Source organism: Populus nigra, chromosome 2 (genome assembly GCF_951802175.1).
Source record: "Populus nigra chromosome 2, ddPopNigr1.1, whole genome shotgun sequence".
In the NCBI taxonomy this organism is placed as follows: domain Eukaryota; kingdom Viridiplantae; phylum Streptophyta; class Magnoliopsida; order Malpighiales; family Salicaceae; genus Populus; species Populus nigra.
This window is the reverse complement of record NC_084853.1, coordinates 32,553,502-32,569,851: the sequence shown is the minus strand read 5'-3', so window position 1 is coordinate 32,569,851 and position 16,350 is coordinate 32,553,502. Positions and strand designations below refer to the sequence as shown.

Below are 16,350 nucleotides of genomic sequence, written 5' to 3'. Positions count from 1 at the left end.
GGGGTGAGCATAGGTGGAGGGAGTGCCCACACTTGGGCAAGGATTGTTATTACTGTCATGGACAGGGAAATATCAAAAAGGACTATCCTAGGAGGTCAGAATTCATCCAGACCCAACAACAGTCTCAGAGTCAACAACAATCAGTTATAGTAGACCAACCGGCTAGACAATCACAGTCAGGGGCCAGTGATAGCTGGGGTCGATTTAGAGCCCAAGGTGACCGAACTTAAGGTCGGGTGTTCGCCACTACACGAGAGGAGGCTCGGACTGCCCCAAATGTTGTTGCAGGTACCTTGTTGTTAAATCACTAGCCTGTGTTTGTACTTTTTGATTTGGGAGCTACTCATTCTTTTATTTCTTATAAAACAATAGAAAAATTGGGTATGAGTCCACATAGATTTTTTATGGGGTTTGCTATAAGTACTCCTCTAGGGGAAAGGGTAGATGTTGATATAGTGTATAAGGATGTCAAACTTGTCATTATAGGGTATGAGTTAAGTGCAGATTTAATACCCTTACCATTGCACGATTTTGATATCATATTAGGAATGGATTGGTTGGGTTGGCATAGAGCTGAAATGGACTGTTTTGCAAAAACAATTACCTTCTGTGGACTTATGGGTAGAGGGGTGGTTTTTAGAGGAGAGAGAAATGTCATATCAAATTGTTTTATTTCAGCTATGACAACACAAAAAATGGTGAATAAAGGATGTGAGGTATATCTCGATATGGTGATGAACTTGAATAGTGGGAATAATGAGTTTGCAAATCTTCCCATAGTGAGAGATTTCCCAGACGTGTTTCTAGAAGAATTACCAAGTTTGCCCTCGGAGAGAGAGGTAGTGGTTTCAATTGATGTACTGCTAGGCACAACACCTATAGCTCAAGCACCATATAGAATGGCACCGGTAGAACTAGCTGAGCTAAAATTACAGTTACAAGAACTGTTAGTTAAAGGGTTTATACGCCCCAGCAACTCACCCTAGGGAGCTCCGATGTTATTTGCAAAGAAAAAAGATGGAACTCTTCGGCTTTGTATTGATTACAGGCAGTTGAATAAAGTGACAATAAAGAACAAATATTCGCTTCCACGAATCGATGATTTATTTGATCAACTCAAGGGAGCTAGGGTATTTTTGAAGATAAATATGAGATCCGAGTACTACCAACTCAGGATTAAAGATCTAGATGTACCAAAAACTGCTTTTAGAACTCGATATGGACATTTCAAGTTCTTGGTAATGCCATTTGGATTAACAAATACTCCTGTGGTATTTATGGATTTAATGAATAGGGTCTTCTGACCCTATTTAGATAGGTTAGTTATGGTGTTCATTGATGATATATTGGTGTATTCCAGTTCATATATAGAATATGAAAAACATTTGAGAGATGTACTACAGACTCTAAGAGAACATCGACTATATGCCAAGTTGAATAAATGTGAATTCTGGTTAAATGAGGTGACTTTTGTTAGGGCATGTTATCTCAGCTGAAGGAATCTTGGTGGATCCAAGGAAAGTGGAAGTTGTCTTAAAATGGAAGAGGCCCACAAATATGACAGAGATACGTAGTTTTCTCGAGCTAGCAAGATATTATTGGAGGTTTATCGAGGGGTTCTCTACAATAGCGGCTCCAATGACCCGTTTGACCCGGAAGGAAACGAAGTGGGAATGGACATCAGAATGTGAAAATAGTTTTCAAGAGCTAAAAAGAAGACTCACCACAACTCTAGTATTAACTTTACCCTCTGGAATGGAAGGGTTTGTCATATATAGTGATGCGTCCAAGAAGGGTTTGGGATGCATGTTGATGCAACACGGGAGGTAATAGCTTATGCCTCAAGATAATTAAAAACCCATAAAACAAATTATCCAACCCATGACTTAGAATTGGCTGCAGTAATTTTTGCCTTACGGGTTTGGAGACATTATTTGTACGGGTCATGGGTACAAATTTTTACTGATCACAAAAGTTTACGATACTTGATGACTCAAAAGGAGTTAAACATGCAATAGAGATGATTGGTGGAGCTAATTAAAGATTATGACTGTGTAATAGATTATCACCCAAGAAGAGCTAATGTGGTGGTAGACGCACTTAGTCACAAAAGTAAGTTATTAGTCATAGAACCGAATGATTGTGCTAAAAAAGAACTAATAGCATTAAGAAAAATTGATGCCAAGGTGGAGGTTGGACCTGAAGGTTCCTTATTTGCTCAATTGAGGGTAAAATCAACATTTCGAGAGAAAGTGTTGGAGGCGCAATAAAAGGATATAGAAGTTGATAAAGTAAAGGAGAAGATTAAACTGGGTATTGAGACTCCTTTCCGGATCTTGGATGATGGGATGGTATTAATGGGAAAACAGATGTATTTACCGGGAGACCAAGTTTTGAAAGGGGAATTATTAAAAGAGGCTCATGAAACTAGACTCAATATACACCCTAAGAGTACAAAAATGTACAATGACCTAAAAGAATTCTACTGGTGGCCAAATATGAAGAAACAGATAGTAGATTTTGTAGCCAGTTGTCCTGTATACCAGCAAGTGAAAGTGGAACACTAGAAGCCAGCGGGGCCCTTACAGCCATTGTTAATACCACGGTGGAAATGGGAAGACATTACAATGGACTTTGTATCAGGGTTACCTAGAGGGAAGAAGGGTAATGACGCTATCTAGGTGATAGTAGACCGACTGACCAAGTCTGCTCTTTTCTTACCAATGAAGATGACCAACCCAGTTGATAAATTGGCTAGATTATATGTCAATGAAGTAGTGAGATTACATGGGGTGCCTTTGTCAATAGTATCGGATCGAGATCCTCGATTTACTTCTCAGTTATGACCTGGCATACAGTGTGCATTAGGGTCGAAACTGAATATGAGTACAACTTTTCATCCTCAGACTGACGGACAATCTAAAAGGACAATTCAGACCCTAGAAGATTTATTGAGGGCATGTGCTATGAGTTTGGTGGAAATTGAGAGGATCACTTACCTCTCGTGGAGTTCACATATAATAACAACTATCCAGCTACCATAAGGATGGCTCCATATGAAGCCTTGTATGGCAGAAGATGTCAGACTCTAGTATGTTGGGAAGAAGTAGGAGATCGAAATTTAATGGGGCCTGAGTTTGTTCAGGATACATCAGAGAAGATTAGAATTATAAGGGATTGAATGAAAGCAGCTCAAGACAAACAAAAAAGTTATGCCGATAGACGAAGGAGACCTCTTGAGTTTAATGTGGGGGATAAGGTGTACTTGAAGGTTGCTCCTTGGAAACACTTGTTAAGATTTGGTATGAAAGGGAAGTTAGCGCCAAGATACATTAGACCCTATGAAATCGTGAAAAGAATCGGCCTAGTAGCTTATCAACTAGCCTTACCCCCAACATCTGGTCAAAATACATGATGTGTTTCATGTATCAATGCTATGAAAAGCTGAAATAGATCCAACCCGGGTGCTATCACAAATTCCAATAGAAGTTAATGAAGAATTAATTATGGAAGTCAAATTGATGAGAATTGAGTGCATTTTTTATCCATCGCTTCAAGCATGATTAGGTAGAGGGTTCGTGTTCACATTAGGAGTGTTTTGAAATGCTATCCACCATATCTTGATTAATTACGGAAGCTTTCTCTTAAAGGCGTTGCAAGTATGAATGTTATGTCCATCAATACCAGTATGGTATACACAAGTGAGCTCTAGCTTGTACCTACTGGGGTAAGGTGGCTACAAAGGTGCTAGAGGTTCGGGAGTTATATGCCCAATGCTTAACAGCTTCTAGTACATCTCATTGAAGGGTAGCAGTGATGTAGGTAGTTGTTCTTGGACGTTTTGGTAATTTCTAATTTGCCTTTTGGCTTGAAAGTTTTGGGGCTCAGGTTTTTTAATGTTGGTAATTTGGGATGGAGTGTGGTAGTTTTGGGATGGGTTTTTTCCTACCCTTATAGTCATCTCCAACATGGTTGACCTCCTTCCCTTCGAAGCCGCTTTTCTCAGTGGGTGCGTAAATTCTACCACTCTTGATGCCTTGCTCTATGCGCTCATATGCTGTCATAACATCTGTGAATTGCTAAGCTAAGTTGCCCATCACATGTTTATAGTATAGTGCCTTGAGGGTATCAGCAAATAGATTAACCATCTCTTTATCCAGAACTGAGGGATGCACTTGAGCAGCCGATTCCTGCCATCTTTGAACTTAGGTCTGCCCCTAGCCACTCCCAAGCAACTTGGTTCTGGCATGCCCTTCCAGACCGAAGTTAATAATAATAAAAATAATTGATTTTACCCTTCAAATCACATATATATTTTTTATAGTACTAAAATTTATTTCAAATTTAATAATATGAATGAATTTAATAATATCTATGGTATTAATAATAATATTGAACTTATATGATGTAAGTTTTTATAGTTTTCAATCCGCTCAAATAATAATAATAATAATAATTTTACCCTTGAAATCAATTATATGTTTGTTTTTCAAAATTAATGATATATATTTAAAATTTCTTAATTATGATATTAATAATATTAATTATAATAAAAACAATAAAATTTATAACACATAATAATATTTTTAATATTAACAATATTAATTATATGAAAATTAAAAATATTTATAATACAAATAATTATATTTTTAATATTAATAATAACAATAAACTTACCCAAGTTTAAGTGGGTCTGCTTAATCAAAAAACAAGTTTTGTTGTTTCAACACCTAGATCGGGATTGGCATGGAAGCACTCGATTGATGTGGATGCTGGTGTCATAGATGCTGATTACAGAGGCCTTGCTAGTGTCAACCGATCTTCAAAGAATTCATTTTGATTGTATGAATAATAACTTGTTTCTTATAAGAAAGCATTGCCTACCGATTCAGATTGCTTGCCTTTGATCAGAAAAAGAGCTTGATTAGGCACGACTTTGACTATTGGTTATGAAGAAAAGGATACTTGTAGGCTTATAAAGTGTTTAAGAGATCTCAAGACTAAGAATCACTAGTGCTTGTTTCCTAACCTTTTGTCTTTTGCATTTTTTCCAAAATGATCCATCGTGCCCTCTAGTGTCGGGCTTGGGCCTTTTCTCTTTGTTTTTTCTTTTCTTTCTTCACTTGGTTGAGCATCATCATATTAATTATTTTTGTGGAAAGCTTAAATCTTTTAGATCGTTTGGATTTTCTTCATGCCCCTAGCTTTGTTTGGGCACCTTTGATCATTAAGAATTTTCTTTCATGCCCCTAGTGTTATTTGTGGCACTTTTTATTATTGAGGATTTTTTAATATCTCTCGCAGTTACCCCCAAGTATGGGATGTGATCCTAGCTAATGTTATTTCTGAAAAACATTACTCGACTTAAAAGGGGATTGCATAGGATATATTTTAGCCTCGTGAAAGGATTATCAAAGATGACTTTTCTTCATTTCAAATGTATGCATTTAGGATCGGTAATCCTTGCTTTCATGTGAGTATGCAAAATGATTTCTCACTATTCATTTAGTTAAAACCTAGTTTTGGAGTCATCTCAAGGTTTTCTAATTATTCACTTGAATTTCCAGAACTTGTTTGTTTGGACAAGCACAAATATGATTTCTATTTGTGTACTAAAACTTTGAATTCCCAACAATCCTTGTGAACGTACAAGATCATGCATATTTTTTGAAATAAAATGAAGAATTCTTGGTGCAATTGTTTCATGAGTAAAGAGTGTGCTTGTGTAGGCATGAAACAACAACGAAAATAGAGGCACATTATGAATATTAAGAAAACACATGATCTTTTCAATAAGAAGGGCTCATTTGACATAGAAAATCTTGTGGTGTTATGAGCAAAAATACTAACAAGATTGAAACAAGTTAAAATAGACATGATCAAACAAAAGACAATAATAGGGCAGGCTTCATCCTATTATTTTGGTAAATCTCCTCTTGGGCTAGCCTCCCCACAATAACTGTTGTAGAGGTCTCATTAATGGTGGGGACAAAAAACTATGGTATAAATTCAAGCCCTTCAAAAATTTATGTTGTCTTTTTCACAACCTGCCTTAACCATCGGTGCTTTCAAATTTCCTGGATAGTTCATCACTAGTGCATTTCTGATCCACCGCTTCAAGCATGATTAGGTAGAGGGTTCGTGTTCACATTAGGAGTGTCTTGAAATGCTATCCACCATATCTTGATTAATTACAGAAGCTTTCTCTTAAAGGCGTTGCAAGTATGAATGTTATGTCCATCAATACCAGTATGGTATACACAAGTGAGCTCTAGCTTGTACCTACTGGGGTAAGGTGGCTACAAAGGTGCTAGAGGTTCGGGAGTTATATGCCCAATGCTTAACAGCTTCTAGTACATCTCATTGAAGGGTAGCAGTGATGTAGGTAGTTGTTCTTGGACGTTTTGGTAATTTCTAATTTGCCTTTTGGCTTGAAAGTTTTGGGGCTCAGGTTTTTTAATGTTGGTAATTTGGGATGGAGTGTGGTAGTTTTGGGATGGGTTTTTTCCTACCCTTATAGTCATCTCCAACATGGTTGACCTCCTTCCCTTCGAAGCCGCTTTTCTCAGTGGGTGCGTAAATTCTACCACTCTTGATGCCTTGCTCTATGCGCTCACATGCTGCCACAACATCTGTGAATTGCTAAGCTAAGTTGCCCATCACATGTTTGTAGTATGGTGCCTTGAGGGTATCAGCAAATAGATTAACCATCTCTTTATCCAGAAGTGAGGGATGCACTTGAGCAGCCGATTCCTGCCATCTTTGAACTTAGGTCTGCCCCTAGCCACTCCCAAGCAACTTGGTTCTGGCATGCCCTTCCAGACCGAAGTTAATAATAATAAAAATAATTGATTTTACCCTTCAAATCACATATATATTTTTTATAGTACTAAAATTTATTTCAAATTTAATAATATGAATGAATTTAATAATATCTATGGTATTAATAATAATATTGAACTTATATGATGTAAGTTTTTATAGTTTTCAATCCGCTCAAATAATAATAATAATAATAATTTTACCCTTGAAATCAATTATATGTTTGTTTTTCAAAATTAATGATATATATTTAAAATTTCTTAATTATGATATTAATAATATTAATTATAATAAAAACAATAAAATTTATAACACATAATAATATTTTTAATATTAACAATATTAATTATATTAAAATTAAAAATATTTATAATACAAATAATTATATTTTTAATATTAATAATAACAATAAACTTACCCAAGTTTAAGTGGGTCTGCCTACAACACCAGGCCTAAGAGCTTTGGACCCCTCTTATATGAGAGACTAAAAAACCTTGGGTTTGACTGCAATCCGAAACCATTACATTTAGGTGAGGACGCAAGACCCAAGAACATTAAATCCTGAGGCGGACCTATTAGTCTATAGTTTGACTCCTAACCCAATTGTCTTTGGCTATGTAAGGCTGCAATACCCAAGGGACTTGAGTCTTCCCCCTGCCACTCTCAAACAACTTGGGTCTGACATGTCCTTCCAGACCCAAAATAAAAATATACCTTTCAAATCACATCTATGTTTTTTTTCCATAATAATAAAATTTATTTCAAATTTAATAATATTTATGATATTAATAATAATACTAAACTTATCTGACCTAAGTTTTTGTAGTTTCTAATCCCCTCAAATAAAACTTATTGTTTTTCTTTGATAATAATAATATTTTTCTTCAAATTTATTAATTTAATAATAATAATAATAATAATAATAATCTTACATTTCAAATCAAATTTATTGTGTTTTTCAAAATTAATGATATATTTTTAAAATTTTTAATTATGATATTAGTAATATTAATTATAATAAAAACAATAAAATTTATAATACAAATAATAATATTTTAATATTAACAATATTAATTATAATACAAATAATAATATTTTAATATTAACAATATTAATTATAATACAAATAATAATAATTTTAATATTAATAATATTAATCATCATAAAAATAAAAATATTTATAAACAAAAAAAAATATTTTAATATTAATAATATTAAAATTAAAAATATTAATAATACATATAATAATATTTTTAATATTAATAATAATAACAAACGTACCCAAGTTTAAGTGGGTCTGGCTACAACACCAGACTCGAGAGCTTTGGACCCCTCTAAAATGAGGAACCCAAAAGCCTTGGATTTGGCTACATTCAGAACCTATTAGAGTTGGATGAGGATGTCAGACCCAAGAGCATTGGTCCTAACACGAACCTATTAGCCTAAAGTCTGACTCTTGACCTTATTATCTTAGGACAGACAGGGCTGCAATATTCAAGGGATTTGGGTCTTCCCCCTGTCACTCCCAAGCAACTTGGGTCTGGCATGCCCTTCCAGACCTAAGTTAATAGTAATAAAAATAATTGATTTTACCTTTCAAATCACATATATGTTTTTTTTCATAGTAATAAAATTTATTTCAAATTTAATAATATTTATGATATTAATAACAATATTAAACTTATTTTACCTAAGTTTTTATAGTTTTTAATCCCCTCAAATAAAATATATTGTTTTTTCGATACTAATAATATTTTTCTTCAAATTTATTAATTTAATAATAATAATAATAACAACAATAATAATAATTTTACCATTCAAATCAAAGTTATGGTTGTTTTTCAAAATTAATATATATTTTTAAAATTTCTTAATTATGATATTAATAATATTAATTATAATAAAAACAATAAAATTTATAATAGAAATAATAATATTTTTAATATTAGCAATATTAATTATAATACAAATAATAATATTTTTAATAATAATAATAATAATAAACTTAAAAATATTTGTAAAACAAATAATAATATTTTTAATATTAATAATAACAATAAATTTACTCAAGTTTAAGTGGGTCTGTCTATAACATCAAACCCAAGAGTTTTTAGCCCCTTCTTAAATGGCAAATCCAAAAACCTTGTGCACAGTAAAAGTATAAATAGAGCTAGCTTATAAACTTAACTTTTCCTTTCTTTTCTCTTTAGCTAAATTATTTTTCTTTAAAAAAAAACACTAATAATAATACTCAACCAACAAATATCCCCTGAACTTAGTTTCCAATTATTTTTCCAATTTACTCCCAAACAATAGATACGACAAAGAAACTTATAAAATAAAGAGAAAAACCTTACCCCATCTTCACCGTGTCTTTACAACTTCTTATTCTAAGTATTCTAGTCATGAAAGAAAAGAAAAATCAAAGAAAATCCCATAAACCCATACAACAAACCTAAATTGAAAATCCTAATTAAATATACTTTGTTGCTGCTATTACTAATGCTGATGGTGTTTGTGCTCGAGCTCGTGCTTGTGCTCGTGCCCGTGCCCGTGCTTGTGCTCGTGCTCGTGCTGCTGTCATTGTTGTTAGTGCCGGTGCTGGTGGTGGTGGCTGCGGTTGCTGGTGGCGGTTGTGGTGTTGCTTCTAGCGATCGGGTCTGATTTAATAAATTAAATAGGTTATTGAAGGTGCATTTTTATTAGATCATCTATTGATACAAAATTTTCGCACTTGCAATTTGATTTACTCTCACCTGGGCATCGAACATATTCATGTACTTGATCTTAGTGTTTCCATCCGTTCGTCCTGCATTCGGCTGGAAAAGGCAAAAAGCAAGAGTCTCAGGCCTTGTATCGCTTCTGTAGGCAAAGTAAGGGTAGGGATTGATTGCGAAAGGCGAACCATTCGCACTATTAAACTCCAACAAGCCCTTCATCCGATCCCCATAACTTGGATCAAAGCTTCCAGAAGAAGGTGGCTCAGACTGCTTAAGCACTCCCATCGGATGAACTGTGCAGACCTTAATTTTATCCCCGAGCGATGCATCATTTAGAGCATTCTGTACATTTTGCATTGCTGGTAAAAGCTTGTTCATGAGATTCTGGTCATTGGAAGTCATGACCTCGTTGCCGACAGTGATGAGGATGATATTGCTAGCTGGATAGAAGGGAAGCACGTTTGTGTTGATCCAGCTCTTGGCAAAATTAGGATCAGAGGCTAGTCCTGGAATGTCACCATTTGCAGTGCCGATAACAATTCCAATTCCGGTGTTGGCTAAGGCTTTGATTATGGCGGGGTTCGATCCATATAATCGGACCTTTTGGATTGAAGTGGATTGAAGAAGCTTTGCGGTGGATGGTGGTGGTGGAAGGTTGTCCGCAACTTGGCCATAGTTTATACCGATGAATGATTGCGAGTCTGCACAAAAAGCAGCAAAATTTAAAACAGATGATCAAAAATCAAATTTTAAACGACAAAACAGAACAACAACATTTTTTGTTTTCATAGACTGAAATGAAGATAGCTCAGTTAAGGTAAATTCCTTAGAAATGGAAGGAGGTAATTAAAATAGAAAGAGAAGCAAACTTACTTGCGATTTTTTCAGTCTGTAAGCAGGAAAGGAGTAGGAAAGCAACAGTATAAGGAAGCACCACCATGGCTCAGGAGGAGCGGTTTCTATTCTGCATTTTTTGAAACTGGAGTGGGCATTAAATATAGAATATGCTACAAGTCAAGGGCAGAAGCGTAAAGATGACTTCGGATATATTCTTATTATAGAATATCATATGGATGGTGAAACTTCAAATAGAAACCAATTACGGTATACTATTTTGGGTTTATCTTTTAAAATATTATAAAAATATAAGATATAAAAACATTATAAAATTATTGGGTCTGGTTACAACGTTGAACTCAAGAGCATTGAATCTGACTGCAACGCCAAACCCAACAATAATATTTATAATATTAATAATAATATTTCACTTGTCTGTCAAAATTTTTATTTTTTAATCTCTCAAAAAAAAATTATGGTTTTTCTTCTATAGTAATAATAATTTTTTAAAATTTATTAATAATAATAATAATCATTATTTTTACACTTCAAATCAAATCTATGGTTGTTTTTCAATATTGATAATATTGTTTTTCAAATTTATTAATTATTTTATTAATAATATTAATTATAATAAAAATAATTATATTTATAACACAAATAATACTATTTTTAATTTTAATACTTTTAATTATAATAAAAATAATAATATTTATAACAAAAATAATAATAATTTTTATATTAATACTTTTAATTATAATAAAAAAAATTATATTTAAAAACAAAAGATCCAAGAACCTTGAGTCCTGATGCAGGACCCATTAGCCTTGGGTCCTAACTCATCCTAAGAAAACTGGGTTATGACGTAGGATCTATTAGGCTTGGGTTTTGATGTATCATAAGGAAACTGGATCCTAACACTTAAAGCTAGCTTGTTAACGTATAGTTCCTCCAGCCCTAACAACTAACACTAAGCATTGTCACAACCATTGCATCTGCTTATAGATTCTTTGAAGACAAGTTCTCCTTCCAAGTTTCAAAGCTTCTCTGTAGAAATAAACTGAAAAGCAAAGAAGTATTGAAAACTGAAAAGCATCCTCCACCCTTCAATCCTACTAGTGTAACGGAGAGACGCACAAAGGGTTATTGGTGTGAAATCCATAGATCAAATTGCTATGAAAACTTCTGAAAATTGGTTTGAGCTTTGATTTGTATACAAAAAAAAAAAACCCTTTCAATGCACAAAACATCATTATTAAAATTAAAAGCAAGTTTTCCCTACTTTTTCCTATTTTTTTATGCGAGTTTCATAAAAAAAACTACCATACCACACTCTCAGATACACACTTCATAAAATAACAATACAACTTCAAAATTATAAAAAAAAATAATAAAAATATATTATATAGTTCTCAACATAGTTGTTAGATTTGATTCAAGATCCAACCTAACCTTCTCATCTTCTCCGTTACACTAGGAGGATTGAAGGGTGGAGAATGCTTTTCAGTTTTCAATACTTCTTTTCAACATGAACTTGGCCCCTAACGATCTACATACAGGATTTCAACGTCATCTACGTCGTGCCCACGTATTAGTAGGTTTAGATAAAGGAAAATTGTGCATGTTTATTTCTACAGAGAAGCTTTGAAACTTGGAAGGATAACTTGTCTTCAAAGAATTTATAAGCAGATGCAATGGTTGTGACTATTCTTAGTGTTAGTTGTTAGGGCTCGAGGAAATATACGTTAACAAGCTAGCTTTCAAGTGTTTGTCGTCGCACCATAACTTTCCAAGGACTTGGATCCATTTGAGTTCTCTGCCTTTCCCTCTTGTTTTCCAGATAACCAAAAGGCTATGAAGTTCACAGAAATATCATCAGATAGAGACCATCGCCCAGTTAAGGGATTGTGAACAAATCCAGCCATTTCTTTAACCATAAGTTTTTGCTAAGAAGTAACAGGAGTAGACATGTCAAAATGTCAGAAGGGAAAGCATCCATCTTACATTGATAGAAGCACGCTGTAGGATAAGCACTAGTTCTTCAGGAGTAAGAAAACTTGACCACTGATGCGTGCCTTTAGGAAGCTGTACAGCATTGGTTATTAATAACAACACAAAGCAAACAATAGGATAGAATCAAACTATAGTACATCGACAGATTACTTCCAGAAATTTTGGGAAGACTAAAACCTACACACCACCTCCACCACCAACTACAGCGATAAGAAGATTGCATGCACTGGATATTCCTACACACAAAGTCCATTGCTATAGGAAAAATAAAATGCTAGAACAGTTCCACTACCAGTGAAAACAGTTGGATATTAGACTAGGTTTCTCATCTGTTTATATCACACCCACTACAAGAAATTCACCTAAAACAAACAGAATTACTGAAAGAATAATTCAGCCGGTAAATTGTGGTGATAATTACCGATGGATACTATTCCATTTATAATTCAGTTGGTATATACCGATGGACTAATGTTGTCGGTATATACTGACTGAATTACAAACGAAATATATAGAATTTTTTTTAAAAAAAGTAGTTCGATGATGTGGCAGCTTTTGGAGGCCATTTATTGACGAAATGACCGAGAGATTTAGACTAGAATCTCCGTACAGTGACGTGATTAATTCACCGTCAAAATTACTGAGGGAATTGTCGAGGAAAGTGGAAATCATTGACAGAAGTATTCCGTCAGCGATTCCCTCTGTAAGAGTTAATATATTACCATTCTGACGACCCTCTCCTCTCCTATTTCTCCTTCTTCTTTCCCATCCCAACTCTCCCCCCTCCCAAACTGCAAACAACCACCTCCTAAAAATACCCCCCTCTTCTCAACAAAAGTCATCTTTCTATAACTTTTATGGTCACAACATCTATCTTCTGATTTATTATGGATTTTATCATTTTTTGTAAGTAAATCTATTTTTTTTATTTTAACATTTAAATATCAATTTTATTGTTTTTTATTGTTTTTTTTAGCATATGTATTTTGTTAGTGTATGTATATGTTTTATTGTTATTTCTCAAAGAAACTTGTAGTATGAATGTATAATTTTATATTTGTTATGGTTAGTTTTAGATTTTGTGAAATTGTATTTGTTTGTAAATTGTTGAAACTTTGTTGAATTACCGAATTAGATGTGTTGTGAATGAATAATTAATAGCTTGTTTAACGGGTCCATTTTAATTTTTATCAATGCTATTGCGGAGTTGTAATTTCTGTAAATTTATATGTATAAATTTGTATAAATGTTGATAATTGATAATGAATATTTATGATAAGTTTTAATTAGTTTGTTGGATAATCTCGAGGTAAACCAATATTTTTGCAAATTTATTTACTTAACATAGTTAATTAATACATGTTGTCATCATAATTTTATAGAGGTTTGATAGAAGTCATTGATGATCGTTCATGGATGTATCGAGATTCACCCAAAGGATTGCGGAGGATGAGTTATTGTAATGGGGTTCAGGGTTTTATTAATTTCGAAACATCTATTCCTAGAAAATTTACTAGAGGCGGTATTAGTTGTCCATACAGGAAGTGTAAAAATAAAAAGTATATGCATCCAGATGTTATAATGATGCATCTTCTTTACAAAGGGTTCATGGAGGATTACCTGTGTTGGTATGCACATAGAGAACTATTTGTTTGTAATGAGAGCATGGTGGAAAGGGTGGTGGGGTCAACTTCTAGTGCTAGCAACGTGCATGGAGTTGCAAATGAGAATGAATGAAGGTAATGTTAGTCAATGTCCAATCGTAGAAGAAAAACTTGATGCAGATGCAACAAGGTTTTTTGATCTATTGAGAGATTCTGATGAATCATTATGGGAAGGCTACATGAACCACAGTAAATTATCGGCCGTAGCATAGGTGTTCACCATCAAGTCAAATCACAGGATGAGTGAGTCTGGTTATAATAAAATTATTGAATGGGCGAGAAGCATTTTACCTGAAGGGAACAACTAAAAGAGAACTTCTATACTACAAAGTCCATGATGAAACCCCTTGGTTTAGGATACTATAAAATTGATATGTGCCATAACTTCTGCATGTTATGCTACCTTGAAAATGTTGAGCTGACTAAATGCATGACATGTAGGCATTCCCATTACAAACCCAGAACTAGTAGGGGAAAGACTTGAAAAACTTAGATACTTTCCAATCACACCTAGACTGCAGAGGTTATTCATGCCACCAAGGATTGTTAAACACGTGACATGGCACCAATCATATGATGTGGTTGATGGAGTGATGGTGCATCCTTCTGACGGCAAAGCATGGAAACACTTTTACAGTGTGCATCCTCACTTTTCAGCTGAATCAAGGAACGTGCGTCTTAGGTTGTGTATAGATGAATTCAACCCATTCGGGTTATTTGCTGCTCCTTATTCTTGTTAGTCGGTCATACTCATAGCTTATAACTTGCCACCAGGGATGTGTATGAGGCTAGAGTTCATGTTTTTATCTACTGTCATACCCGGTCCGAGCAGTCCGGGCCGGAATATAGATGTTTGTCTTTGACCGTTGATTGATAAGTTGACGTAGTTGTGGTCCTCCGAAGCTTTGACTTATGATATATCAAGGAAACATAATTTTGTTATAAAAGCAGCTTTGATGTGGACTATCAATGATTTTCTAGCTTATGGAATGGTTTCTGGTTGGAGCACACATGGAAAAGTAGCATGTCCATGCTGTATGGAAAACAACAAGGCATTCATGCTAACAAATGGAGGTAAAGCTTCTTTTTTTTGCTGCCATTGTCATTTCTTGCCAATGAATCACAGTTATAGCAAGAACATAAAGGATTTCTTTGTTGGCAGAGTTGAAAAGGATGTTGCACCCCCGCTTCTTTCTGGTGAAGAATTGCATGATGTTGTATCAAAGTATAGTGACATTATGTTTGGTTTCCAATCAGGTAAGTAGAAGATTCCTCATTTTTGTTTGACCCATAATTGCGTAAAGCGAAGTATTTTTTAGGAGCTTCCTTATTGGAAGACCAATCTCCTCCAACATAACCTTGACGTCATGCACATAGAAAAGAACGTATTTGAGAACATTTTCAACACCGTCATGGATGTGAAGGGGAAGACAAAGGACAAAATCAAGGCTAGATTGAATATAGCTTTGTTTTGTAATCATAAATATATGGAGTTGGTTTTTGATGGGTCACGGGTCGCAAAACCAAGAGCATGCTTCATGTACAACTACTAGTCTACAAATGACTTAAGACTCTGTGTTTTCCCGATGGATATGCCTCAAACATATCAAGGTTGGTTAATATGGAGGAATGTAGATTGTATGGAATGAAGAGTCATGATTGCCATGTGTTTATGTAAACACTCATTCCATTAGCTTATCGAGATTTGCTGCCAAAAGGGATATGAGATGCACTCACGGAGATCAGTCATTTCTTTAGAGATATATGCTCCAGCAAGTTGAATGTTGATCACATTGAAAGGCTTGAAACAAATATCGTCGAGACAATATGCAAACTTGAGATGATATTCCCTCCATCATTTTTTGACTCAATGGAACATCTACCCATACATTTACTGTTTGAGGCAAAAATTGGAGGATCGGTAGGAGTTTCCTTGGTCATGTGGGATTTTATAGGAGGTTCATCAAAGATTTCTCTAAAATATCCAAACCGCTATGCAGTTTGCTGCTAAAAGACACAAAGTTCCAGTTTGATGAGGAATGCAAGACAACCTTTATGCTAATGAAAGAAAGGCTAGTGACAGCTCCTACTGTAATTGCATCGGATTCGGATAAATCATTTGAGCTGATGTGTGATGCAAGTGATTATGCAATTGGAGCAGTACTAGGGCAGCGGAAAAAATAATGTGTTTCACACCATATATTATGCCAGCAGAACACTCAATGATGCCCAGCTAAATTACACCACAACCGAGAAAGAGTTGTTTGTTGTGGTCTATGCAATTGATAAGTTTC

General features: G+C 34.4%; 2 protein-coding genes across 2 annotated transcripts in view; both read right to left on the bottom strand.

Moving 5' to 3' along the window:
• Positions 1 to 9,533: 9,533 nt before the first annotated feature.
• On the bottom strand, positions 9,534 to 10,482 carry LOC133682917 (glucan endo-1,3-beta-glucosidase 7-like). Its single transcript, XM_062106456.1, has 2 exons — positions 10,416 to 10,482; positions 9,534 to 10,243 (listed from the first exon to the last, which is right to left on the bottom strand). Exons 1-2 carry the CDS (start codon positions 10,480 to 10,482, stop codon positions 9,534 to 9,536), a joined length of 777 nt encoding a protein of 258 aa, XP_061962440.1.
• A 1,657-nt stretch (positions 10,483 to 12,139) lies between these two features.
• The window catches only part of LOC133682916 (glucan endo-1,3-beta-glucosidase 7-like), a 63,522-nt gene continuing 59,311 nt past the window's right edge, over positions 12,140 to 16,350 (bottom strand). The window contains exons 4-5 of the mRNA XM_062106455.1: positions 12,384 to 12,464; positions 12,140 to 12,325 (exon numbers count right to left, since the gene is read on the bottom strand). Of these exons, the coding sequence (XP_061962439.1) occupies positions 12,140 to 12,325; positions 12,384 to 12,464 (267 nt within the window). The remainder of the gene's footprint in view (positions 12,326 to 12,383; positions 12,465 to 16,350) is intronic.

Bases quoted from the DNA above. Each gene is read 5' to 3' on its own strand.
- LOC133682917 (XM_062106456.1), bottom strand. From the start codon at position 10,482: ATGGTGGTGCTTCCTTATACTGTTGCTTTCCTACTCCTTTCCTGCTTA. The intron at 10,244-10,415 runs GTAAGTTTGCTT...CTTTTTGTGCAG, and splicing joins ACAGACTGAAAAAATCGCAA to ACTCGCAATCATTCATCGGT.